This window comes from Marmota monax, unplaced genomic scaffold (assembly GCF_021218885.2).
Source record: "Marmota monax isolate L192 unplaced genomic scaffold, Marmota_monax_Labrador192_F-V1.1 WCK01_AAM20220418_F8-fsc00018, whole genome shotgun sequence".
Classification (NCBI taxonomy): domain Eukaryota; kingdom Metazoa; phylum Chordata; class Mammalia; order Rodentia; family Sciuridae; genus Marmota; species Marmota monax.
Genome location: NW_026692201.1, coordinates 9,050,508 through 9,076,902, shown reverse-complemented (window position 1 = coordinate 9,076,902; position 26,395 = coordinate 9,050,508). Strand labels below are relative to the sequence as shown.

General features: G+C 39.4%; 1 protein-coding gene and 1 long non-coding RNA gene across 3 annotated transcripts in view; one reads left to right on the top strand and one right to left on the bottom strand.

Moving 5' to 3' along the window:
- Positions 1 to 602: 602 nt before the first annotated feature.
- Positions 603 to 17,728, bottom strand: LOC124081693 (uncharacterized). The gene is made up of 4 exons (XR_006848103.2): positions 17,388 to 17,728; positions 15,200 to 15,276; positions 8,321 to 8,422; positions 603 to 3,334 (listed from the first exon to the last, which is right to left on the bottom strand). It is a non-coding gene; the product is annotated as an uncharacterized LOC124081693 (long non-coding RNA).
- The window catches only part of Acot12 (acyl-CoA thioesterase 12), a 42,620-nt gene continuing 33,594 nt past the window's right edge, over positions 17,370 to 26,395 (top strand). Inside the window, exons 1-3 of one of the 2 annotated variants that reach the window (XM_046427968.2) lie at positions 17,370 to 17,405; positions 22,846 to 22,915; positions 25,960 to 26,020. In XM_046427968.2, coding sequence (XP_046283924.1) covers positions 26,015 to 26,020 — 6 coding nt within the window. In that variant the 5' untranslated portion in view covers positions 17,370 to 17,405; positions 22,846 to 22,915; positions 25,960 to 26,014. Of the gene's footprint in view, positions 17,406 to 17,663; positions 17,856 to 22,845; positions 22,916 to 25,959; positions 26,021 to 26,395 lie in introns of those variants that run through there. The other variant, XM_046427966.1, reaches the window with a different exon arrangement.

Here is a 26,395-nt window from a genome sequence, read left to right as displayed (position 1 = left end):
TTTTGCACACATTTTAGAATAAAATTTCATTTTTCAAAAAGTATTTTATAACTATACAGTTAAAGCTATATTTGAAAACTCAAAAGATGAAATACAGTTCAGATTAATTTTGAAAATAAGAATGTAATCATGATAGCTAAGTATTATAAAGAAAAAAATAAAACAGTACTAAATATCTAGAAGATTATTGTCAAAATCTCAAGCATTGACTAACTGCACAGGTTCAGCTCCTGGCTCCCCATTTCCCACTATGTGGCTTTGGACATGGTACTTATGTTTTCTGTGTTTACTTTCCCAAATATAAAATCAGAATTACTAATAATACCTCACACCAATCCACAGAGGTATTGTATAATTACATGAACTGATGTATATTATTATTAATATACAAATATATTTGTATATTATAATATATAATATAATAATATGAAAGTATATTATTAATATACAAATCACTTAGTATATTATTTACACAATTAATGTGGTTTTAATTATTAATAACTGTTTTAGTCAGTTTTTTTTTTTTTTTTTTGCTTCTCTGACTAAAAGACCTGACCAGAAAAATTGTAGAGCAGGAAAAGTTTATTTGAGGGCTCACAGTTTCAGAGGTCTCAGTTCATAAATAGCCAGCTCCATTCCTCAGGGCTTGAGGTAAAGTAGAACATCATGGCAGAAGAGAGTAGCAGAGGGAAGTGGCTCACATGATGATCAGGAAGCAGAGAGAGGCTCCACTGACCAGATACAAAATATATACCCCAAAGTCACACCCACATGACCCACCTTCTCCAGCTACACCCTACTCACTTTCAATTACCACTCAGTTAATCCCCATCAGGGGATTAATTCACTTATTGGGTTAAGGCTCTCAGAATTCAATCATTTCTCTTCTAAAACTTCTTGCATTGTCTCTCATAAGTTTTGGGGGACACCTAATATCTAAACCATAACAACAACAAAGCCTAATGATTCTCTTCTCTTTCATATTTAGAAAATATTGTAAGGAAAGACTTTTTTTTTCCAGAGATGGAACCCAGGAGGTGCTTAACCACTGAGCCACATCCCCAGCCTGCTTCTACTTTTTTTTGAGACAGGGTCTCACAAAGTTGCTTAGGGGTTTGAATAGTTGCTGAGGTTGGCTTTGAACTTGTCATCCTCCTACCTTAGCCTCCTGAGCTACTGGGATTATGCCCAGTTTAGACTGATTCATTTCTATGAATAAAATACTTATGAGTTAGAAAAAAATCCCACATTATGTATGCATATTTCTCTTAAAACCAACTAGTAAATTTCCCTTTTCTAAATTGAAAAAAAAATAAGTTGTTGTTCTATATATCAGCCTATAGGATACATTGGCTGACTAAGAAGTTATAACTTCAGGGATTCTTTTATTAAAAATCTCATGGCATATACAGGACTGGAATTTTAAAAACATTTTCCAAAAATCACATTCTATACTAATTTTGCTTTTTTTTCTTTAATTTTTATTGTTGGTTGTTCAAAACATTACATAGTTCTTGACAAATCATATTTCACACTTTGATTCAAGTAAAAAAAAACAAGGGGGAGAAATGAATTACAGTAGATGGGGTAGAGAAAGAAGATGGGAGGGGAGGGGAGGGGATGGGGGATAGTAGAGGATAGGAAAGGCAGCAGAATACAACAGTCACTAGTATAGCAATATGTAAAACAGTGGATGTGTAACCGATGTGATGCTGCAATCTGTATCCGGGGTAAAAATGGGAGTTCATAACCTAATTTTGCTTTTTAAAAACTTGCCTGGTTAAACTGAACATGGTGGCTCATGTCTGTAATCTCAACTGCTGAGGTAGGACGATGGTGAGTTCAAGGCCAGCCTCAGCAACTCAGCAAGACCTTGTTTTATTTTATTTATTTCAAAGTAAAATAAAAAGGGTTGGGAATGTACCTCATTGGTAGATCACTTGTGTTGCACTCACCCTGCATTCAATCCCCAGATGGCAAAAAAATTACCTGGTTAATCAAGTCTTTCATATTAAAATCAGTTATAGAAGAATGTTATTTTACCAAAGTCTCAGGGATTTTTAATTTTTTATTACTTTATTGGTATTAAAAAGAGAGAGGTAGAAAAATAGCTGATATAAAATTCTGCTAATATAATGCTTTTTGTAGGACAAATTCTGGATTCAGGCCAATTTGGGCCTAATCACAACATATTCTATATCTTTTGTGCACTAACCATCAAGCAGCTGGAATATCCAGAAGTATGAAGAAGTTTATATTGGTTACACTATTCACTTTGCTAAGAAAATGCACCTGAAATTACTTCAGAAAGATGGTCATCAAGTTGAAGTTTGAGAAGTGATTCTGCTTAACCCTCTAATATCAGGAAATCCAGCCAGCTAATCCACCCAGTGTGTGTACAGTTACCTCCGATGGTGCAACGGGGTTCAGCCAAAAGGTCACCTTCCTCCCCCTTAGCCAAAGTTCCCCACCCCAATCCATTTTCTGCTTTGTTGTCTTCTTAAAATTTATTCTTCTATTAAACTCTCTTACTTACTGGTTTGATTATATGTACCTTTAGTCTTCTCCCTCTGCTCTGTGAGGACAGAACCATCTGCCTTGCTCACTCTGCCCACAGTGGTACCTCCACACAGTAAGGGCAGAATGAAGGAGTGACTGAATGGGACAGTGGCTCAAAGTGAGTCACAGAAACAGCTGGCCTGCAGCCTCTTCATTACTCCTTATGGTTGGCAATTTGGGAGTTGGACGTGGATAAATGCTAGGTCGTTAGAGCCCATCACAGTTTTCCAGACAAACGGACCCTGTGTATGGAACTCTGAATTGGCAATGCTGACAGTAAGGGGCTGGAGCTGGTCCATGCTGTCAGGGGCTCCATATATCACAGGTACACACACCATGACACATTAAACTCATCCAGTATACTGAGGCTCCTGGATCTGGCACTGGGCACTAATATGGCACCATCCTTAATCCTAAATTTCCACTCTGATGGGGAACTCCCCAGGTCCCCAGAAACGCCTCTCCACCTCCCTCATCCTGTGTCCCCAGTCAACACAAGATAGTGTCTACTTGATTAACAGTTTGTGGTTTGTTGTGTCAGGGATAACACTACTTGGAACTGTGGGGAGTGTTTAGATGAGAGAGGCTGTCAGGTAAGGGAAAAGTGAAATGAATTCACTTGGCAAGTTGTGCTGTTCAATGACCACATACACAGAAGGTTCTCCGGCATGCAAAGTGCTTCCAGGAGTGCTGAGGGTCTTTTTTCTTCTCTTCTTTCTTTCCTATTTTTTTCCTTTCTTTTCTTCATGTTCCAATTCCTGGTTCATGAAGTACTCTGGAATTAGGGATGTATTTGCAATAGTGACACTTAGTGGATGCCACTTTCTATAAGATAAAACAACTTCTCATCCAAATACCATCAGCCCATCCACAAAACAGACATGTGTAATACTCATTAAATTCAACTACATTTTATATTTTGCCAACTTTCTATTTTGTCACCAAGAATATACATTTTTAAAGATGAGATAAAAGAACATATTTTATTTATCAGTTTGCTCACTTGGTTTATAATCTTAAATATTTAGACATATGGTATGTGGGCCCCCTTTTGGATTCTTGTTCTAGAATCCACAATTTCTAGGGACAGACCTACAGTAACAAGAATATTTCTTGTACTGGATCCCTGGCCTTGTTACTTTAACTACATAATAATTTATCATCAAAGTCAGCACCTTCCAGACACCATTGAATCATGATAACAATATATGACCAGCTGGTCTGGACAGTTCTCATTCAGAGCCTTTTGTGCATTTGCAGGCAGATTTCAGTTGGGCTACAATTATTATCAAGGCTCAACTGAGCTGCTTGTCTAAGAAAGCTCACTCAGATGGCCACAGTAGGCCTGGCTGTCCACTGGGAACTCAGCTGGGACTATTGACCACAAGCCTCCCCCACGTCACTTCAGCATGGGGTGCTCAGGGTAATTTCTTATAGGGAAGAGGGAGAGAGCCCAAGAGAACCAGAAAAAAACTCAAGGTCTTTTATGACCAGCTCTTAGAAGTGACTTAGCATCACTTTATTGGCATTTCATTGGTGAATGCAGGCACAAGCTTGTCCAGATTCAAGAGGAGTGTACAGAAATCCCACCTTTCGATCAGAGGAGTGTCAAGGAATTGTAAGCATGTTTTAACACCATCATAATCCTTTTCAGGTTGCAGACAACTCTGCAGCAGTACCCTCAAGAGACTTTTCAGGAGTAACAAATTACCCTGTGTGACACAGGAATACTCTCTGGTCAAAGTCCCATCAAAAAGCAAGAGGAGGCTAAATTATTCTAATGTCCTCCCACAATTCTTCTACCTCCCATCCTGGGTCTAACACACAGTGGATCTGGGGACTATTTCTATTTCCAAAAAACCTGGCGTGGGGCTGGGGTTGTGGCTCGGTGGTAGAGTGCTTGCCTCACACATATGAGGCACTTGGTTCGATCCTCAGCACCACATAAAAAATAAATAAATAAACAAAATAAAGTCTAAAAACAAAAGTATGTTTAAAAAAAACTGGAAGTGATAAAACTTCTGGAGAAACTGCTCTTGATGTGGAGCTTGGACCATAAGACAACAAAGAACTATGATATGGATTTTTAAATGGAGCTGAGAGTAAGGCTCTGCCGAATGTGAGTTATGGCTCAGTTTCACTCATCCAGAGGAAGCCTACTCTCTACACAACTAAGTTTGATTGGTTCCCCAGTATTCTTTCTCCTAATCCAATCTGACCACTGTGGGTATTGTACATAAGCCAGGTTCCTAGGGAACAGACTCTGAGCAAGGGTTTGCGTGATGAAAATTGATAAGGGTGTGCTTTCCCAAACAATACCTGCAAGGAAGGAGTATTTGTCTCCCATGCTGCTGCAATGAATTGCCACAAACCTGGGGACTTGGTGCAGCACAATTTATCATATTACAGTTCTAGAGTCAGAAGTGGGAACTGCTCCTCCTGGAGGATCCTAGGGAGAAGCTGTTTTCTTGTCTCTTTCCTCTTCAAGAGACCACCTTCACCCCTTGCTCCTGGCTCTTTCTTCTATTTCCAAAATCATCAGCCTGGTCTCCTCCTTACTTCTGACCTCCCACCTCTTTCTGATAAGGACCCTTCTGATTAAATTTGCCCACCTGGAGCCAGGTGTGGTCATGTACACCTGTAATCCCAGCAGTTTGAGAGGCTGAGGCAGGAGGATCACAAATTCGAGGACAGCCTCAACCACGTGGCAAGGGCCTAAACAACTTACACTGTCTCAAAATAAAAAGGGCTGGGGGTGCAGCTCAGTGGTAAAGTGGCCCCTGGGTTCAGTCCCGGTACCAATAAAAAGAAAAAAAAACTTTGGAACAATAAATTTGCTCAGTGGAATGCTCTGTCCCAAGATCTTTAACTTTATCATATCTGTAAATTTCCTTTGACCATATCAGATAACACAGCCCCAGTTCTGAGGAATAAGGTGTGATCATCTTTGGAGGCCATTCTTCTGTCTACCAACAGGAGGGAAGGAGAAAGCCTGTGCAGAAGAGGAAGTCAAATTGTGTTGCAGTTGCAGCAGAGACCTCAGCTGATCCTGTAGGCATCTTGATGTGCTCCAAAGATGTCCCAGATCGAAGTGAGGGGCCTGGGCTTTATATTGCCCAAGTTGACAATCGATGATTTTGAATACACCAGGGAGAGGACAAGAACATGACTGGAAGTCCCCTTCACCTAAGGGCAACTTCTGAGGAAGCATCCAGCTCTTGTGACTAAGGGTAAGACTCTCTTGACAGCTGGGGGAATGAGCTTTGGGGCACAAACCACAAAATCTACTAAAGCCACCCTGTGCACAGCTCAGATCGGCTGGAATTGCCCAACAAGTTGCACCATCTTAGAATAGCTGCTCCAAGATTCTAGTTAGTTTCTTTCCTCAGAGAGCCTTACAGAAGGGAATTTAGTGGGACCAACTATAGCCCCTGCTACCACAGATGGTTTCGGGACAGAGTGACACTGATCTTCTCCCTCCTTAACTGCCCATTCCAAATTGGCTCAGGTGGACTCTCTCCTGGTTTAGGTGACTGAGCTGGTGAGGTGAATTAGACCCTCATCCCATCAGGACCTGAGCCCCTGCTGCACAGGCCAATTTATCATCACCAAATCTGGACAAGGAGGAATAATGAGATGCCCCAGGAGTCTCTGCGTGCCAAATGTGTTTTTGTTTTTCCCTGGAAGTCCCAGAGATTAGGTCAGTTTCTGTGCAGGGTGGCAACACCTTTCCTCCTGCTGACCTCTTAGCACCCACCAGAAGCCTGAAGTGACAGGGACTTTTGCTGGGTGGCTACAAGTGTCCCCCTTTGGGAGCCAGGAGATCTGGAACTGCAAAGCCCATGGTGGCCAGTCCTGACTCACATATTGCCCAAGCAGGTCACTGGAAGTCACCCTGAGCAAGTTTACCCCAGACCCTGTTTTATACTGTGAGGGCCACAGTATAGGGGCAAGTATAATGAACTATATGTGTCCTAACTCCAGGAAGCAGCTGGAGTTAGCAAAGGTTTCTGCTCAGAAATCTTTTAGGACGCCCCCATTCATTTCACTGAGAATAAAACCCCAAGGCCTCACAATGAGGGAGATATAGAAGGGCTTAGGCTGCCAGGGCAAGATGGCGAGTGAGGAGGCCAGGGAGAGGACCAAAACAAAGGAGCATGGAGAGGGTCTTCTCATGAGGTCAACTTATCTGTTTGATGAAAATGATCATTCACACAAGCGGGGACCCAATCAGACACACTTCCATATTCATGCTCCTAAGCAGGAAATCCAATAAAAACACTAAAACAGACACATGGACAGAGAGGGCACCGATCAATAATAGTGAGGAGAATGTGGACAGAGGAGGAGATAAGGAAAGGAGAAAATTCCAGAGAACCATAAAAAGAACAAGCCAAAATCCCCACTGGATTCCCAGCTCTGGGGCCCTTCTCTTCAGAGAAGTCTATCTCTGTCCCTTTTGCAACTATTTGCCGCTTGCTTGCTATCTCTGTCCTGTTCTTCAATTATTTGCTGAGCAGAGATAAGGAACCCAGCACCAACAGACGGTAACAACATTGGCTTTCAAGTGCTCATCCAACTTATCCCTCCCTCCCTTACTTTTCTGACCTTGTCTCAGGAACCTGCCCACCTGCTGCTGCAGCCTCCTTGCTATTCCTCAAACACATCCCACATGCTGCCACCTGCCAAGGCATGTCAGAGCAGAATAGGTTACATTGCAACAAGCCACCCCCAAACCTCAGGGTTCAAGCAACAAAGTCCATCAGCCTCTCCAACTGGATTTAACTAACTTGAGGAGAAGGAGGCTGGCATGTCCTGCCCAGGTTCTTAGCCCTTCACCCACCTTGGCGTTCATTAACAAAAAGCAGTTCCAATTCTTTTTTATTTTTTTCATAAACCAAAACAATTTCTCTTCATGGGACAGGAGAAGCCATCCCACCATGTGGCCAGAGGAGAAGGAGGAGGACAGGAACACCGGCAAACAGCCCCAAAGACCTCTGTGCGTGGCTCCCCACAGGCCTCAGAACTCACTCTCATACTTTCTTCGAACACTTTGCTCAAATATTCTCAGTGAGATCTTTCCTGATCATTCTGTTTAAGGCTGCAGCAATGCCTGTCCTCTCATCCCTCTTTTACTTTATTTTGCTCCATAGCATATCCCTCCAACACACACACACACACACACACACACAGAGTATTGTATTGGTCACTCCCACCCCAATGGAATGTCAGACCTTTGAGAAAGGTCACTTTGCCTATTCTGGTCACTGCTGTCTTCCCAGCTCCAGAGCACAGCCATCAAAGGCTAAGCCCCCAATACATGCTGAGGGAATATTCAAGACCTATTTGAATTCCTACTCCTGTTCACATTAGGATTTTGAAAGATTAATTTATGGTTGTCATTTGTCTTCAAACTTCTGACCTAGTTTAACTGATGCGAATAGGGACAAAATAAAAATGAAATGGAAGTCCATTTTTATGGCCCTTTGATATCTGAGTCTTTATGTGTAATTATACATTGGAGAAGCCATCCAGGTGAGTCACAATTCCAAAAGGCAGGAAACAATTGTTCTAAAATTTATTACAATGTTTGTCATTATTGGTTCTGACATTTTTCTATCCTAACAATAAATTTCTAATTAAAGTTATTTTAAATTAAATATGAATAGTTAAAATGCATTAAGGGAAATACATTGTAGAAAGTGATTCCTAAGACATTAAAATTATATCAATCACAATCATAGTTTAGCATGCTACTTACCACCATAAATGATGGGCAATGATTCTGATAAATTGCTCTGGGTTGGCATTAGGTGACTTTCTCACATTTTTTCCTCTTCTATTTTCTCTGCATATGATCAAACTGAGAAAAAAAATCCTTCTAAGAAAAACTCCAAGATGTCAATATCTACATTATGGAAAATGTCTATTTTCTTTTCAAATGCTTTGTGAGGATTATTAGAGTATTAACAAACATTTACATTATTTTACCTTCATATTGTTGCAAATGGCAAGTGTTATTAGTTCTCTGGGCATGTTAATCATAAATAAAAGCAACTCAGGAATTCATATTTATTTATTAATTGGGTGGATAATGAAGTGAATTTCTGAATCTTAGTTTTCTTATCTAAAAATCGTAGTAAATAGAAAACTCCACCCTATGTAGAATGTCTTGTGAATTAATAAATTATCCTGAAGTCCCTTAGGATAATGTGCTACTATAAAAACTTTGGTTACATTTTTTAGTTTTCCACAAGGATAGGAACTGATTGGCCCCTGGATGATGCTGTCTTGTGTTCCCCACAGCACCTGGTTAGCTTTTCACTACTGTGGCCAAAATACCTGACAAGAACAACTTAGAGGAGGAAAAATTTATGTTTTTGCTCATAGTTTCAGAGATTCAATATATGGCTGGGGGACTCCATTGTTCTGGACTTGAAGTGAGGCAGAGGAACATGGCAGAAGAGCATGTGGCCAGGAAGCAGAGAAAGAGAGAGTCAGGAAGGGGTCAGGGGCTGATATAGTCTTCAAGATCATGCCCCCAGTGACCAACTTCCTCAGGCATACCCCATCTGCCTAGAATTAGCATCCTGTAATCCATGAGCTATCAATGTATTTATCCAGCAAGTGGATTGATCCACTGATGAGGTCAGAGCCCTAATCACTGGCTAAAAGTCCCACATCTGAACCTTGCTACATTGGGGATCATGCTTTCCACACAAGCTCTTCAAGATCAAAACCATAATAGAACCCAAGAAGGACTTGCAAAAGTGAGAAGGTAGCTGACTGTCCTGACAATGTAAGGACATGCTGAATCTATAGTTTCTGCATTTTTAGCACAATCAATTCCACAGCTGAAAATTTGATTTCAAAATTGCTATACAAAAAAAGAGAACTTTTCCAATGTAATGTCATCTTTGTTTTATTAGGACACTATAAAGAATGTATTCAAACATCATTATAAAAGTATACCACCTATCTGACAGAAATTACTTTAAAATGTGATATTATAGGCAGGATAAATCATCTGATATGAGCTATAAACGAGCAACACAAATGTCACTCATATTTTAAAATGAATTGAAATGAATGATTTTATGAGAAATAAAAAGAAAATAAAGTTCTGCCTGCAATTTTATAAGAGCATTATGGGGGTATATCAGTTGGAAATATTTTGGTTACAGATGAAAGATAACCAAACCCAAATGAACTTAGAGCCATAAAGGGAGAGCAGGCACAAGGGAAACTTATTTGTTCAAGCCACTAGAAGTTTCCAAGATCTGTTGATTTCAGGTGAAGCTTGATCCAGAGTAAATAATATTACTAAATATTTGTCTTTACTCATATTCTTCTCCATTTCTGAATGATCTTGTAAGAATCACTGATAATTTAAAAACTTTTGCCCAATATCCATACTTAATCAGAGCTCAATTTCCTTTTAGAGAAAGCTACTCCCTCTCTGGTTTAACTTCTTTAAGAAGTACACCTGTCTAATCTCTACTGAAACTGAGGGAAACAAATTTCACCTCTCCCTGTGCCCTTCCCTTCCCTAGTCCTAGGGTCACATATGACTTAAGCTTGATCAGGTGGATATTCCCCCTGGAACTTTAGATCTGGGCAAAAATTTCAAAAGCACAAATAATAAGAGTTCTTTACAAAGTGCCAAACTGCTATGAAGCAAATTTCTAGGCTACTTTATAGGAAGTCACCATGCATTCTTCTCGGATCTAGATACTTATCAGCACTAACCTTGCTTCATTCCTAAAATTTTATCAGAAGTCTTCTTCAGGACAGATTGATTCTACCCAATAGGGCATAAATTGTGTCCATTTTAATACCCAGCAATGTCTCTGACCTTCAGCATGCACCCCTCTTCCTAAATGAAACAGTGTCTCAATCTGCCTGCCTAGCTTGAAACCCTGCTCGAAGGACCCAGTGCTGACCAACATGCTCACTGAGTCCTTGCGGGGGGGGGGGGGGGGGGGGGGGGGGGGGCGGGGGGGGCTTCCGGGGTTCAGACTCTTGCTCCTTTGTTCCCTCATTTGAGTCTTGAACCCAGCACCCTGTGAACACACGAGGGCTAAGACCTCTGCAGGGTGCACCTGATTCCAGTACGGCAGGGCAGGGTGCCTGATGCTTTAGACAATGTATTAGATTCCTAGAGCTATTGTAATAAATGAACACAATCTAGGTGGCCTGAAACAATAGAGATTCTCCACTGTCCTGGAGGCTAGACTGAAGGTATCACTGAGGCCATGCTTCTTCCTAAAGCTCTAGGGGCTTGTCCTTCTCTGCCTCATCCAGCTTCTCGTGGCTAGGTGTTCTCTGGCTTGTGCCCACATCACTGCATTCTGTCTCCATGGACAATTCCTTCTCTTCCTGTGTGTGTCTTCTCACTGAGTGTCTGTCCTATAAGAGGTGTGATAACACAACACACACTCAGAAAGCCCAAGAGAAGCAAGCTTCTACTCTTAGATACTTAGGCCCATTTTTGCCATGTTAAGCAATAGTCACATGTTCTGTGGATTTATACAGGATGTGTCTTTGGGGGGACTATCATTCAACCCATCACAGATGGACACACACACTTTCTAGCTGTGTCCACAGTGAGAGCCTGGAGCAATCACACTCAAATAGCAGCGAGTACAACTCACAATCAGATCTTGGCTTCCAAATACTGCTTTCCACTGAAAGGAACCAGGAGTGCTTGAAGAAAAGCCTGGATCCAGGACTGAGGATCAAGGAGGGAGGGTACAAAGTGAACCTGGAACATCTGGCAGCCTTGGAAAATGTAAGTTGCTAAAAGAATGATGGGTAGCTGGAGTTGTGGCTCAGAGGCAGAGCGCTTGCCTGGCATGTGTGAGGCACTGGGTTCGATTCTCAGCACCACATATAAATAAATTAACAAAATAAAGGTCCATCGATGCCTTAAAAAATATTAAAAAAAAAAATAATGGGTACAAGTCAACAAAAACAGAGGCCAGCTTGAAGGGGCTTCCTCAGGGCCAATGAGGGACAATTTGAGCATGAAAATATGTAGTGATAAAAACAAGGTAACATCTATTGAATTAAATAGGAAACCATGAGTCCATACAGGTATAAATAATTTATGAATAAATGAAAAAGTTTAATGAGGAATGAGATATTTAAATTGTTTCAAAGTAGCTCTACACAAAATATTTATTAATTACCAAAGGGAAAATTTACAGAAAAGAAGCCTGGAAAACATCACTTAATACAATGACCAAAATGAACAACATCAATAACGAGACAGATGGCTATCAAGCACCACCTATAAGGTGCACTAGGAAAAATGTGACAGATCTTATTCATGTCCCTGCCGAAGATGCATGACCCCAATGTGGCTATGGGGAGACATCAACCAACCCAAACTGAGATTATTTTACAGAATAACTGGTCTGTAAACTTAACAAGTGTCAAGGTCATGAAAGTCAAGGGAAGGCTTCAGAATCATTGTAGACTGAGGGTGACTAAGGAGGGAACACTGAATGTAACATAAGACATCATTGGGACAAATCTTGAAACATGAGTGGGTTTGGAGAATTAGTTGGCAATAATGTATTAATGTTAACGTCCTCATTTTGATAATGTATTACAGCTAAGTAAGAGAATGTCCTGTTGAAGTATTTGTGGGCAATGGGTCATCTGTTTGGCTATTTACTTTCAAATGCTTCACAAATAAGCTCTCTGTACAGCACTTTCCAGGTTTCTCTGATGGTGGTTGTTTAAACACACACGCACACACATCAAAAAAAAAAAAAAAAAGAAAAGAAAAATCAAGACTGACCTTAAGCCTGTGGATGGTCAGGGACAGAATGTCACTTGAGAAGCCTGATAAATAAGACACAATCACACTTCTACAGACCCAAGACTCTGGCTTTTTCTCTCCCATCACTGTCCTTAAATGGCCCCTGTTAATCTGAAGGCATTTGGGGGAAAAATGCAAGGTATGCTTTATCCTTCTGATGAAAGACATTCTATAACAGCAGTTCCTAAGCACTAATGAACAAGTCAGGTGGCTGTTTTGTAAAATAGGCTATTGTTCTTGCCCTCAGAGCTTATGACTCACTATGGGTTATAGCTGGAGAATCTTGAAAACCAGTTTAGAAACCAAGAAAACCTGTGGTCTGGAGACCAGAGAGATCAGGGGCAGGAAGTGAGAGCTGTCAGGACCAAGTTGAGATGAGACTGCTCTGCCAAGTGGGAGAGTGGCACCAAGTCAGACTTGAGCTCAGCTCTGCCTATAGCAAATCACCTTCTCAATATAAAGCAGGCCAAACCAGACATGACCACGAATCACCCCAGATTGAACTAGATAATTTGAGTAGTCCAATAAGTATTTTTTTTAAAAAATGATTCCATAATTTTAAAATTTCCAAAAATGAAATCTCCAGGGTTCAGATAGTTGTTTAAAGGATATCAAATCTACACAATCTCCTCCAGAATACTGAGGGGAGCACTTCCCAGCTCATTTTATGAACCTGACACAAAAACCATACAAAGACAGTTCAAAGGAGGGAGGGAAGGAAAGGGTGAGGGAGAGAGAGAGAGAGATAGGGAGAGGGGGAGGGAGAGAGGCAGGGAGGGATGGGGAACATCTACAGACCAATATATCTCAAAAATGTTGATGTCAAAATCTTCAACAAAATATTAGGAAGTAGAAATCAGCAGTACATGAAAGAACTATATGTCATGACAAAATGGGATACAGTATTTGAAAACAATCAATGATGGCAGTAGTGGTGGCAGTCAGGGGGACTCCCCTGAGCATTGATCAAGGATCATGCAAATCTGAGGAGATAAAAAGAAAATTAAACTCTGTTACACATGGCTTTTGTTCAAACAAAACAAAGTATTACACTCCGCACACATTAGGTGAGTCTGAATGTCCAGAGACAAATGGGAGAAAGGTCAGCGTGAGGATCCAGGTGCTAAATGAAACAGTGCAAGCAGGGCACCCACATGCTCCAAGGTCAGAGTCATCATCCCTTGAGCAGCGTCCAGGGTAGAGAAGAGTAGGAGACATTCTAATCAAGAATTTGGCAGCACAAACATAAGAAAACAAGTTCTGCAATTTTTACTCAGGAGCTCTCTATAACTTTGAATCATATTCTTATGAAATTGTATTTGAAAACATTGACCTGGTACTTTTCATATCAAAGGTGGAGACAGTCTGATTGTTAATAAAGCTAATCACTGTATGAAATACCCTGAGCGACCAAACTCTCTGCCTGGGATTTGTCTCCTACAACGAAAAGGCTCCCAGCTGCCACTCAGTTCAGGGCAGGGTGAATATTCAGTTCTCCATGCCTGTCCGCAGGGCTTTGACAAATCTCCACTGCATGCCCAAGTGCAAGCTGACAGTATCCTCCTGCCCTGCCAAGGGGAAGTGCCATCTGAGAGCTAGATCTTGCCCAGCAGTCAGCAGAAGTCCTGGGACTTTAAGTGTCTGAGAGCAACCCTTAATCAGTGGAGGATTCAAGCCAGAGGAAAAACTCCAGCTTCTGCATCTCCAACAAGCTTCCAGGTGATGCCCATGCTGCACACCTGGGGACCTCACTTGGGGACTCTACCAGGACCTTCTGAAGTTCCCCTCGAATAAACTGCTAGTTCCCAAATTCTTATTCAGGAGTCTGCATCTGGAAAGAGTTGTTTTCCTATCTCACTTCTTGTATTCTGTGCTCTTTGTTTTCACAAGACCCGTCCCTACCTGCTGATCCAGGGCAGACACAATTTCCCCATACTTGGATGAGGGTTTAGAATGTCTAGCTTCCTTTCCCATTGTAGCACTCTGAAGACTTCCTCATTATTTTAGCAATTATGGAACTTTTGCTTCTCTGCTTGGTAAGTTTTCCTACTCTTGTGCATGACCTTTTAAAATCAGGCTAGCTTCACATTCTGCTCACATTCAAAGATGTCTCTGAACACAAATGGAAAATGGAGGCCTTTTCTTCCAACATAATAACAAAAATCCTTGACATCAGAGAGAAGTGGAGATAGCAAATGTTCACACATGCAGATGACATTTTCATGTGAAAGGGAGAGAAACACCATTCAGAAAAATACAAAAACAGTAGTTTCTGGCAGGGGCTATTAAAATGAAAATCAGTATGAAGCCAACAAAAGAGATGAAGCTATAATCAAAAGACATATAAACAGCAGATAATAAAGATAAGAAAATATAATCATGAGTTTGTATATACTGGGTCTGCTTTTTGATCAATCAGTCATCTCTAGACATACATATACAGATACATACTATCCCCTTTCAGATAATCACTTTGGAAAGCTACCTTCTTACACCTATGCTTAAACATTTTTGAAATTTCTGAATTTTAAGAAATCAAGTATAACAGCATACACATAATTCAATATTGAAGTATACACTTCAGTTTTTCAGTCACCACTTTTTACTAAATAATAAAACAGTTTAGCCTAAACATAAGCTTTATTTCCAATAATTTAATAAATTTCTTAAAATTTTAAACAATAAAATTCACTTGTGTAACTGTTAGTTATTACTGTGTAACAGACAACCCCAAATATCACAGTGGCACACAACGGTAGTTATGTCTCATTCATAAACCTGCCTATCTGCAGATCGACTGGAATGGCTCACCACTATGTGAATTCAGTCAGATGCCAACAGGCTTCTAATTAGGTATATAATCTTCTTATGGCAGAAGTCAGATGTTCCTGAGGACAGAAATACATGGTTCCTCTAAGGGCAAGGCTTAGAACTGATACACTGTTATCTCCCCACCTTCCATTCCAGGGTAAGTCTCCTGGCCAAGTCCACCATCAATAAATTCTTCCTATGGAGTTATCAGTAGATGGATTATGTGATGAACAACAATCCAATCTACTGATTCCTAAATTGATTCGTCAATACAGAAGATATTGAAAAAAGGTATTAAGAATTCTACAGGTATTTTCTGATTTTCCAAGAGAATTGCCAAACAAACTACCAATATGATAACATTATAATTGAAATGAGTATAGTTACAAAAGAGGACTATCTGGGATGCAGAAGCTTTAATTAATTAATTAATTAATTTTAAAATATGTTTTTAGTTGTAGATATACCTTTATTTTATTTATTTACATGCAGTGCTAAGAATCAAACTCAGTGCCTCACTCACACCAGGCAGGTGCACTGCTGCTGAGCCAGAGCCCCAGCCTCTAATGCATTTTTTTAAAATATGTTTTTGTAGTTGTAGATGGATACAATACCTTTATTTTATTTATTTATCTTTATGTGGTACTGAAGATCGAACCCAGGGCCTCACACATGCAAGAGCAAGAAAAGCACTCTACCATTGAACTACAACCCCAATCCCTTTAATTAATTTTTTTAAAATATTTTTTTTAGTTGTAGATGGACACAATACCTTTATCTTGTTTTTATTTTTATTTTTATGTAGTGCCCAGATCAAAGCCAATGCCTCATGTATGCTTGGCAAGTACTCTACCACTGAGCCACAACCCAGGCCCCCTTTATTTTTTAAGGAGCTATTTTTAGCAGGGCACAGTAGACTGTAATTCCAGCTACTCAGGAGACTGAGGTGGGAAGATCATGAATTTGAGACTAGTCTGAGTAACACGGGAGAACCCATCCCCCATATTCATGCCAAATAGTCATTTTTATGCTTTTTATAAAAGCCAAGCTTTATACTTGGCTAATGGAATGCATCACATTTTTATTTATGCTTATAAGGGCTAGGAAAATTCTAAAACTATTGAGTCAATGTTTCTTTATTTTCTCTCATTCATATATATATATATATATATATATATATAATTTATTTATATATATAAATAAATTATTTTATATATAATAAAAATGAATATATATATTCATTTTTATTATATATAAAATAATATATAATAAAAATGAATATATATATATATATATATATATATATATATATATATATATATATATATTTCAATTATCAGAATCTCCATTTTGCTCTCTCCATGCTGGGGCTTGGCAGCCTAAAGATATGAGGATGAAAAAGCACCACCTAGTCATTAAAGGCCATTAGATTTCTTGGTAAACTCCCTAGGAAGTCAGGCGGTCCTACCCACTTAGCTGCATGTCAGACCCTTTGCCTCCTTCTCCAATCATCCTTTTCTTCATCACTAAATATGCTCCCCATGACAGCCTGCCCTAACAATGAAACATCCATAGATCTAGTATATGCTGGAGGTTTTCTGAGGTCATGGTTTCTCTAGTGAGAACTGCTCTGTAACATCAGTGATTGCAGCTCTAGGAAGTGTAACAACTTTTGTTGCTGAGCATGAAAAACTCTCATCTGGGGTTTATCCCCCGGTTTAAAAAAAAAATAAAAAAGATTCAGATTCTTTTGGAAAGCGTGGGGACTATTCCTAACAAGATGGGAAGTCTCCAGTTTTAAACTCTAGATGAAACCCAAAACAAACCTTTTCTTTTTAGGTGACTCTGATCCACCTCCAAGCCTCAGCCTCCCTGAGCCCCCGCCCCTTTTACTTGGTTTGCTTGGCAGAGGAAACCATTTCCTAACAAATGATCTTTGGATCCACTATAATATTCTAAGAGTCAGAGGTGGATTTTGAACTAGGGCTTAAGCAGTGAGTGCCTATGTGGCCTGGCAAGCAGCAAACAAAACCCAACTAAACAAATAACGAAAGTGAAGCACTCTTAAATCAGTGGCTAAAGCAAACGTTTTACATTCTCTGGAGAGGATTTAATCACTATTTATTGCCTCCTCGCCTGTCAAGTTCTGCAGACAGACGATCACTGTATTTATTTGCTTAGTAAATACCTATAATCCTTTAGCCAGGTAGGTGCACACTTCCCCGCGCGCTCTCACTAAATTCTGTGCAGGGTTCTCAGAGAGAGAAGCACTTTTCTCTCCGGAGACATCGGACGGTTCCCCGGTTTCTTCCTAGGCAGAAAAGCGTGCTCCTTCGCCTCCCCGCTTGTCAGGGACAACACTGCCAGCACTGAACTCTCACCTCCAGAAGCACCTGGCTGTGGGGGAGTGGGAGTGGGGTTCGCAACCAGGGCGGGCGGCGCCCTTTGGAACGGGGGCGGGCCCGGCTGGCGGACACCTCCAGGCCAGGCGCCCCGAGCCCGGGGCTCCCCTCTCTCGGCCTGGACATGGAGCGGCTGGCGGCGCCGGGCGAGGTGCGCATGAGCCAGGCCATCCAGCCGGCGCACGCCAACGCCCGCGGGGAGCTGAGCGCCGGGCAGCTGCTCAAGTGGATTGACACCACCGCCTGCCTGGCCGGTAGGCGCAGCGGCCAGGGTGGCCGAGGGGAGCCGGCGGCTGCCGGGCGGGCTGCTGGACGTCTCTGGGCTGCGACGCGCTGAAGGCTAAGAGTGGCGAGGGACGGTGGTGGTGCGGAATCCAGAGTGCAGTGGAGTGGAGAGCTGGCCTTGGGTTGCGTTGGCTTGTGGGGATGCAGGTTGGCCCGAGATGTGGGAGCCGGGGAACAGCCCGAGAAGAAGGAAGGGGAGGATCCAACTTTACAGAGCTGTGAGACCTGTGCAGACAGGGGCAGTGATGTCTGAGATAGTTCACCTGACAATGACGTAGATGCTTTGGATTTAGGGTTCCTTCATCCCATGAAAGAATGAGTGAGAAATATGTGTGTAGTAGGTTACTTATATCCATATTTACCTTACAAAAAATGCAACAGAATTTAATTCATTTAAAAAGAAAACTCCATTACGTTTTTTAAAAGAATCCATTACATGTTAATACAACATATTCTTATTGAAAAATAATTAGATTTTCAACAGTACCAAAACTGTACTTAAAAGAGTGATAATAGTTTGCACTTTTGCAAATTGTTTTAATGTTTGGTTTAGTAGAGGACTGCTCACTTATCAGATTTCTTTCTGCTGTACAATTTGTTGCTAATACATTATTATGTAGTCACTGGAAGACTCTGCTGTATTCTTCTGAGAATGAGGATGGCAATACATCTACTATGGACTGAATGGTGCCCTTCCCCTTCCCCAAAATTAATGTGTTGAAGCTCTAACCCCCAGTGTGGCTGTATTTGCGGTAAAAAAGTGATTAAGGTTAAATAAGGTCATATGGGTGGAGTCCTGATCCCATAGGTTTAATATTCGTATAGGCTTAGAAATGGATAGCTTGGTCTCTGACATGTGAGACCACAGCAAGAAGGCAGATATCTGCAAGCCAGGAGGAGAGCCCCTCCAGGACCTAAGTGGCAAGCTTGGACTTCACAGCCTACAGACCTATGAGAAATTTCTATTGTTTAAGACACCCAGTATATGGTATTTGGTCCTAACTCAAGCAGACAAAGGCAACTTCTTAGTATTATTATGAAAAGAGTTTTTAGTTGTAGGTGGTCACAATACCTTTATTTTATTTATTTATTTTTATGTGGTGCTAAGGATTGAACCAGGCCTTGAGCATGCTAGGCGAGTGCTCTACTGCTGAGCTACCACCCCAGCCCCATGAAAATAGTTTTGACCTCTGAATCTTTTCCAGACCACTGAGAACCTGCCTAATACTTATGTCTAGGTAAAAAGACTCCATTCTCAAAAACAGCAGGTTATCATGTAAATGATGTTCTAATGGAAAGGCTGGGTGAGGCAGTATTTTTGAGAAGTTGGTCTTCTCCGCCTGATGACTTCTTCCATCTTCAGATCAGTGATAAACACAATTTTTTTAAATTTTTGTTTTAGTTTTAGTTGGACACAATACCTTTATTTTATTTATTCATTTATTTTTTATGAGGTACTGAGGATCAAACCTTGCACAGGCTAGGGGAACACTCTACAGATGAGCCACAGCCCCAGTCCTGATGAACACAATCTTTAGTACCAAAAAGTCCCACCAGCCCTTACTCCTGCAAAACTTCCTTTGGCTTCCCTTTCTCCATCTGACCTCCTGGGACCTATTCTCTGCACAGAGGTTAGAGTGGACTTTAGGTATAGGGATCACATCCCACCACTCCCCAGCTTAAAACCTTTCAGTGCCCTCTCATCACACTTGAGGTGAAACCCAAACCCTTTGTCGTTCTTTATAGATTCTAGTTGAAGTTGGAAATTCACATAGGAGCCAGCCAAGTAACCATAAATGTGAGATGAGTCTGAGTCCAGCTGAGGACTTCAGGGAGAGAGTGGTGGTTACCTGGTAATCTGTAGGATCCCCCACCAAAGTACATTAACACCAAGAAAAAGTATAACATTATGCTGCTCAGACAAACCTTGTATCATGGACTGGGGCCACGGGTATAGTTCCTGTCTCCCGCTGGTTTGGTACCAATCTCCTCCTAGTTCATAGGATCCAGCAATACTAGGCTTCCACATTTCCCAGGATATGCTCACCTTTTCTTTTTTCAGGCCTTTGCACTTGCTCTTCTCTTTTTCTTAATAATTTTTTATTTGTTCTAATTAGTTTTATATGACAAAATAATGCATTTTGATACATCATACATAAATGGAGTATAGCTCCTCATTCTCTTGTTGTACACAATGTAGAGTTAGACTGGTCATCTAATCATATATGCATATAGGGTAATAATGTCTGATTCATTCTACTATCCTTCATATCCCCATATCCCCTCCCCTCCCTTCATTCCCCTCTGTTAATCCAAAGTATCTCTATTCTTCCCTAGCCACCCCCACCCATTGTCAGTTAGTATCTGTATATCAGAGAAAACATTTGGCCTTTGGAATTGGCTTATTTCACTTAACATAATATTCTCCAGCTCCATCCATTTACTGGCAAATGCCATAATTTCATGCTCTTATTTTTGCTTTTACACTCTTTTCTTGGACCTTTCCGTGCATTACATCTCAGCTTAAATGTCATTTCCTCAGAGAAGAATTTCCTGCTCACCTATTTGCTTCTGTACCCATTCATCACTTTACTTCCAATGCCCTGTCCAACTTCCTTCATAACACTTAGCCCAATCTAACTATTTTGTCTATTTGTTTGTTCACGTCTTTATTTTCGGACTGGCCAGTTATCACGTAAACTAAGCTAGTTCTCCACTGCTTAATGCTTACTAAAAGACTTCTGGTTATCTGGATGGTCCTACAATTTGAGTTCTCATGTCCAAAAGGAATCCAGAGTTTATATGTGAAACCTGAGACTTACAAAATGTACATTTAAAAACAATATATGTGAAGATAAAATATTAGAGTTGGAAGTGGCTTTAAACATCATGTGTTTCAGGGCCCTTATTTTACAGATAATGAAAGCAAAACTCAGATGATTACAAAACTCTGCTTTTCTTAGTGTTAACAGAGTTTCTAATACCTTTTGTCTTAACCATCTGCAAAACTCAGCTATATATTTGAAGTCAATCTATTTGTTTGCTTTGTTTGCTAATCTGTTTGGTTTCTATCTTAACAGTTTTTAACAGGATTTGAGTTTTGGTTATAATAACATAATAATGGGAACATAAATATGAAGTTAATCTGCATGTAAGAAAAAGAAATGAGTATTAAAATCCTTGAAGTTGCTAGTAATAATGGTGCCTGTTTCCAAGGCAACTGAGTGCATGATGTGACTACTGAAATGAATTTTAAAGCTACTGTTTCAAAACCAGAATAAGCTGGTCACAAGCAAAATTTGTGGACCCAATGTTGGTCCCCCATATTTTTTTATTCTTTCTTATTATTTTATGGTTCTTAAAAATCTGTAGTATAAACTGTGGCTATTAAGGCCCATTTTCAGCCAAGTTCTTTAGTAGCATTCTCTGTTTGGTCTACCCTACTCTTTTCTGAGAGTTTCTATTACTGTTGTAGTCAAAAAAATCACTATTTAGAACAACATGTTTAATCTTTTAAGCCTAAATGTCCTAATTTATAAAACAGAACCAGACTTGTGATTGACAAGTGTAAATACTTAGCTCAGTACTTAGTAAATGTTAGCTGTTTCTCTGTTTATGTTTCTTCTTGATCTAGTATAGTGTAGATTCTAATAGACATAATAAAAATTAATATTTTATTGGTTACTGCATTTTAGTTATCATTTAAATCATTCAAAATTGGCAACTCAATTAATAAAAATTTATTAATAAGAGTAGTTTAATTACATCAATATCCCATTTTCTTATGTTAGTCAACTGAAATGAATGTTTGGGGATACTTTTTAGTCAATGTTTTACAACGTATATTTGAAAGTGTTCAGTAGTTACCTGAAAAACTGTAAAAGGACACCTATGGGGGACTGGGGTTGTAGCTCAGTGATAGAGCACTTGCCTTGCATTTGTGAGGCATTGGGTTATATTCTCAGCACCATATAAAAAATAAATAAATTAAATAAAGGTATTGTGTCCATCTGCAACTAAGAATACTTTAGGAAAAAAATTGTATTTTCCAAATAATATAAATCATTGTATTTTCATATAAAGCAAAACCAACAATCCAAAAATATTCTGAATAAATTAAGTGCTGATATGGAACATTAAGTTGAGGAGCTGATAAACTCTCCACCCTGCTCAATACTCTCCCCTCCAACATAATTAATGCAGAGTGAATTTGGTGTGAAGCTGGTAAAAATAATAAATATTGACTAAATACCTCCTTGTTCCCATCCATGCACCATCTGTTTCTGGTGCATCTGTGATTTGGAAGATGATGTCAGGGTCTCCCATACTTATAGTGGTTAAGTGATTTAAATTCATTCAACTGCAATAGAAATAACTTTGGTGTGTTGTTTTAAAAACGAAAGAAGCATATTTCCTGACAAAATAAAGTCAGTGACAACTTCCTAAAAAATGTTATCTATAATTGCCAGATTTTCTGAGTATTGGTATTGAAATTTAAAGCAAAGATCAAGTAAGTTAAAATTTAGGAGAAAGTAGCCAGGCACAATGGCATGGCTATAATTTCAGCTACTCAGCAGGCTGAGGCAGGAGGATTGCAAGTTCAAAGCCATCCTCGGCAATGTCGTGAGACCCAGTCTCAAAATAAAATAAGAAGGTCTGGGGGTGTGGCTGAGAATGCTTACATAGCATGCCTGAAACACTGAATTCAGTCCCCAGAACTGGGGAAAAATTAGGAGAAAGTATAGTAATTGCCATGCAATAAAAGCATAACTTAAAGAACAAAGAAACTCTCATAAACTGACATCATCCAGAAAGTGTGGGCACAGTGGTGTTCTATTGAATGAGTGAATGGGTAAATTGAATAAATCTTCTGAAATTTAATTCCTTTTCTCTTAAAATGAATTGAAATATTCAAACATAACTATTACTAACAAACACGTTTACCTATTTTTTTTGAAGCTGAAAAACATGCCGGGGTTTCCTGTGTCACAGCCTCAGTGGATGACATTCAATTTGAGGAAACAGTTAAGTAAGTGATATTACTCTTTCACTTTTCTCCCAGGTTTATTATGTTGGTTGTGACATATATTTGTGGCACCTTATTTGTTTGGGGTCCATGATCCTATTAATAAAACAAATTACATTTTACTCAATCTAAGTGAGTAAAACACATAATCATAGGGCCTACCTTTAGTCAACATTGTAGGTGTAAAATCCCATTCACGATTTTGTTGAGAAGCAACTCTCAGCATGAGATGCATTGTGGAGTCATGCATAGCAAGCTATCTGGCACCTCTTAATGGCTCCTTTCTCTACTTATAGAATAATTAATGATGGTAAGTGTCTCTACAATGGTGAATTTCGTCATTAGGTTGGCTAAACACCAATTCATCTGAATAGAGACAGTAAAATATGAAAAACATTTTATGTGTGAGAGTGCTTAATATGCTTTACCAACTCATTATGCAGAAAATTTCAAGTAAACAAATAATTCAAGCATATGTAAAATTAGAGAAAATTGTATAGTGTATCCCAGGGACTTATCTCCTAACTACATCAATAATCAAATCTTGCACACTCTTGTACCCTTCTATGTTTCCCTACATGACTGGGTTATTCTGAAGCAAATTCCAATCATTATCTATAATTATCAGTATATATTTCTAAAAGATCGGTACACTTTGAAAGACATAGTAATATAACAACAATCACTGTATTTTGAAGCCACTTGAAATAATTCTCTCCTACATGGTTAAATTGCCAACTTCACATGTAGATAAGTTCAATTGTTTTTTTATTTTTTGGAATTAATTTTTTATTTTATTTTATAATTTAATTGGAAACCAGATACATTTGGCTCTGGGAAATAAAGCTCTTATCTAGCTTCTATCCAAGCATCTTTCTCTTTCTATAAATAGCCATTTTAATTACTTTCTGACTTTAAAAAATTTTTTAAATGTAAACAAGTTTTTACTTATTCATGTCCTTTTAAAAGCGAATTCTAACACATTGTATATACTTTTCTCCACCTTTTTTTCTTAATATTATATATAGAAAAACATTCTTTAGCAATGTACAGAGATATTCAGAATTCCTTGTAACTAGCTACATGGTAGTCCATTGTGTAGATGCCTTATTTTTTTCCTCTGGTCCCTACTGATAAATTTTAAAATTGTTTCCAGTTTTTGCTATTACAAATATTTCAAAATGTCGTTTTGTGCAGGCATATGTCCACGATTTTACAGTGTATTTTTGGGATAGAGTCCTAAAAAGAGGATTACTGAGTCAAAGGGTAAAGGTACATTTCATTTTATTAGACATTGACAAATTCTTCTCTGTGAGGATTATTATGTGGGCAAAGGACTAGTAAAATTGTGATAAAAGCATAGATTTGTTCAGATTTCCCACATAGTTATTAATTACTTAAATATACATCTGCATGTCTATGTTAAATTCTTTCCTTTACTTCCAGTCTTTCTGATTGAAATGCTACAGATTATGACAGGTACACTACGTAGAGGAGCAATGTATGCACAAAGGCATTAATCAGATGTGGTCACTCTTCTAGGCAAACCCAACTGATTCACTTTGTAGACAGTCCTTAATATATCTTCACAAGCCTCTCTAGAGGTGATTAAATTAATTATGTTAAAATGGAATTACCAAGAGCCCAAGTCGGGCCTTGGTAAAGAATAGTTCAAGCCTTCGAAGTCAGATAAGACCAGGGTTTGAACTCTGGCTCTGCCTTTTGCTGACTCCATTGCCTTGTAAGCCCATTTCCTGATGGGAATGAAATGGGAACAGTACTACTTCCCTCACAGGGTCCTTGCCAGTGAGTGACATGTCAGATATTATACAAAGCATTCAGCTTAGTGCCTGATTTACACATAGTACTAATAAAGGACAGTCATAGTTACTACAATGGCCACACTAGAAACAGTACTTTGTTTAATTAATGACAAGGGCTTTTATTGTTAATGATTTATTGATCAGTCTTTTATAATATTTTGAACTTTGTCTGTTTACACATCTGTGTCCCGAAGAAACACTAGTCTCCTTGAAGCCAGCAACCCAGTCTTGCCCATCACTGTACCTAACACCTTAGCTGAACACCAGGGCTAGTCCTCAGTAAACAGTCATTAAATGTGTGAGGTAGAAAAATCAATGATTCTTTTAGGAGAGTTTCATATGCAGAAGAGAAAAAAATATATCAAAATAGAATAGGTTTTAAAGAAAGGTTTTAAGTAGGAGAAGCCTTAAACATTTTCAAAGAGTAAAAAAGAGAGAAGGGTAGAGATGGAAGGTGCAAAAGAGAGTAGAAATGACAGAGGAGAGGAAAGGTCAAGAGCACAGGTAAGACAGGAGATCAGGTCTTGAGGAGACTTTCTACTTCCTCTGAAGTAGAAGAGTCTCGGTGTCTCTGAAGACACTGAGAATATAGTTCAATTTTGCAGTTAAGGGAGAAAAATCGAGGGTGCTCATATTGGACAGATTCTTAACTTCTGCTAGGGCGAAGGGATCAGAAGTGACAGAAGGGCTTGAATACAAGAGTTTTGAAACAACTTCAAATTACATAATCAGAGTTCTAGTAGTAGCCGGGAATGAATGGCTCTTCTAGCAGCAATGAGGACCCATGTAAACCTATCAAAATTAACCAGTGGACTTGCTTGCTTATTTGTAGTTTGTTCATCCATTTACTTATTAATATTTTAAAATAAATAAAAATTGTATAAGTTTGCCTGTGTGTTTGTCTTAACTTGTATAGTGGCTTGAAAGAGCTACTAAAAAGTCCAAGTATCTGTTGCAAATTTGAAGTCATCTTGCATTCTACCTTTGCAAAGTCCTTTTACTGTTTGAATAGAGGGAGTCAGTTAACCTGAGTGTGGTTTATGATGATCAGCATTTGCCCTTAAGCCCTGTCTTTCCTGTTATCATGAACCTGAGTGTTGCATGTGAACATTATCAGCAAGCTAAAGTGGAAATACTTTATGGCACGAAGGATTTAAGTGAATCTTTAAATCTGAAATAAAATGTGTTCAGATTACTAAAAAAGAATTTTTTTTGTTTTGCTAGAGTTGGACAAGTTATAACCATCAAAGCAAAAGTTACTAGAGCATTCAGCACAAGCATGGAGGTAAGAGTGCACTTTCTTTACTTCTATCTACTGGTGCTCATCTCTTCATTGTTTACAGAGGGCTGAGGAGGAGGCCTAGAATAGTATCTGCAGGTAATGAGATTCTGAGGTTAAGAAGGCCCTTAAATCTGCAGACTTCAGGTAAATAATAAGGAGCTGGTGTTTCCCAGTCAACCCAGACACTAAAATTCAATGTGATGTAATTCACTGTTTTTACATAGAAAGGTACACAGAAAGTAAACATACAAGGTTGAAGGGCACTGTTTTGCTCTTTTGCAAGATATGGGTTTTCTTTCTTAATTATTCTTTCTCTACTATTACTAAAACTCTGCATCTCTGTCTCCTTACTCCCCATTGGAAGCTAACCCCATGATT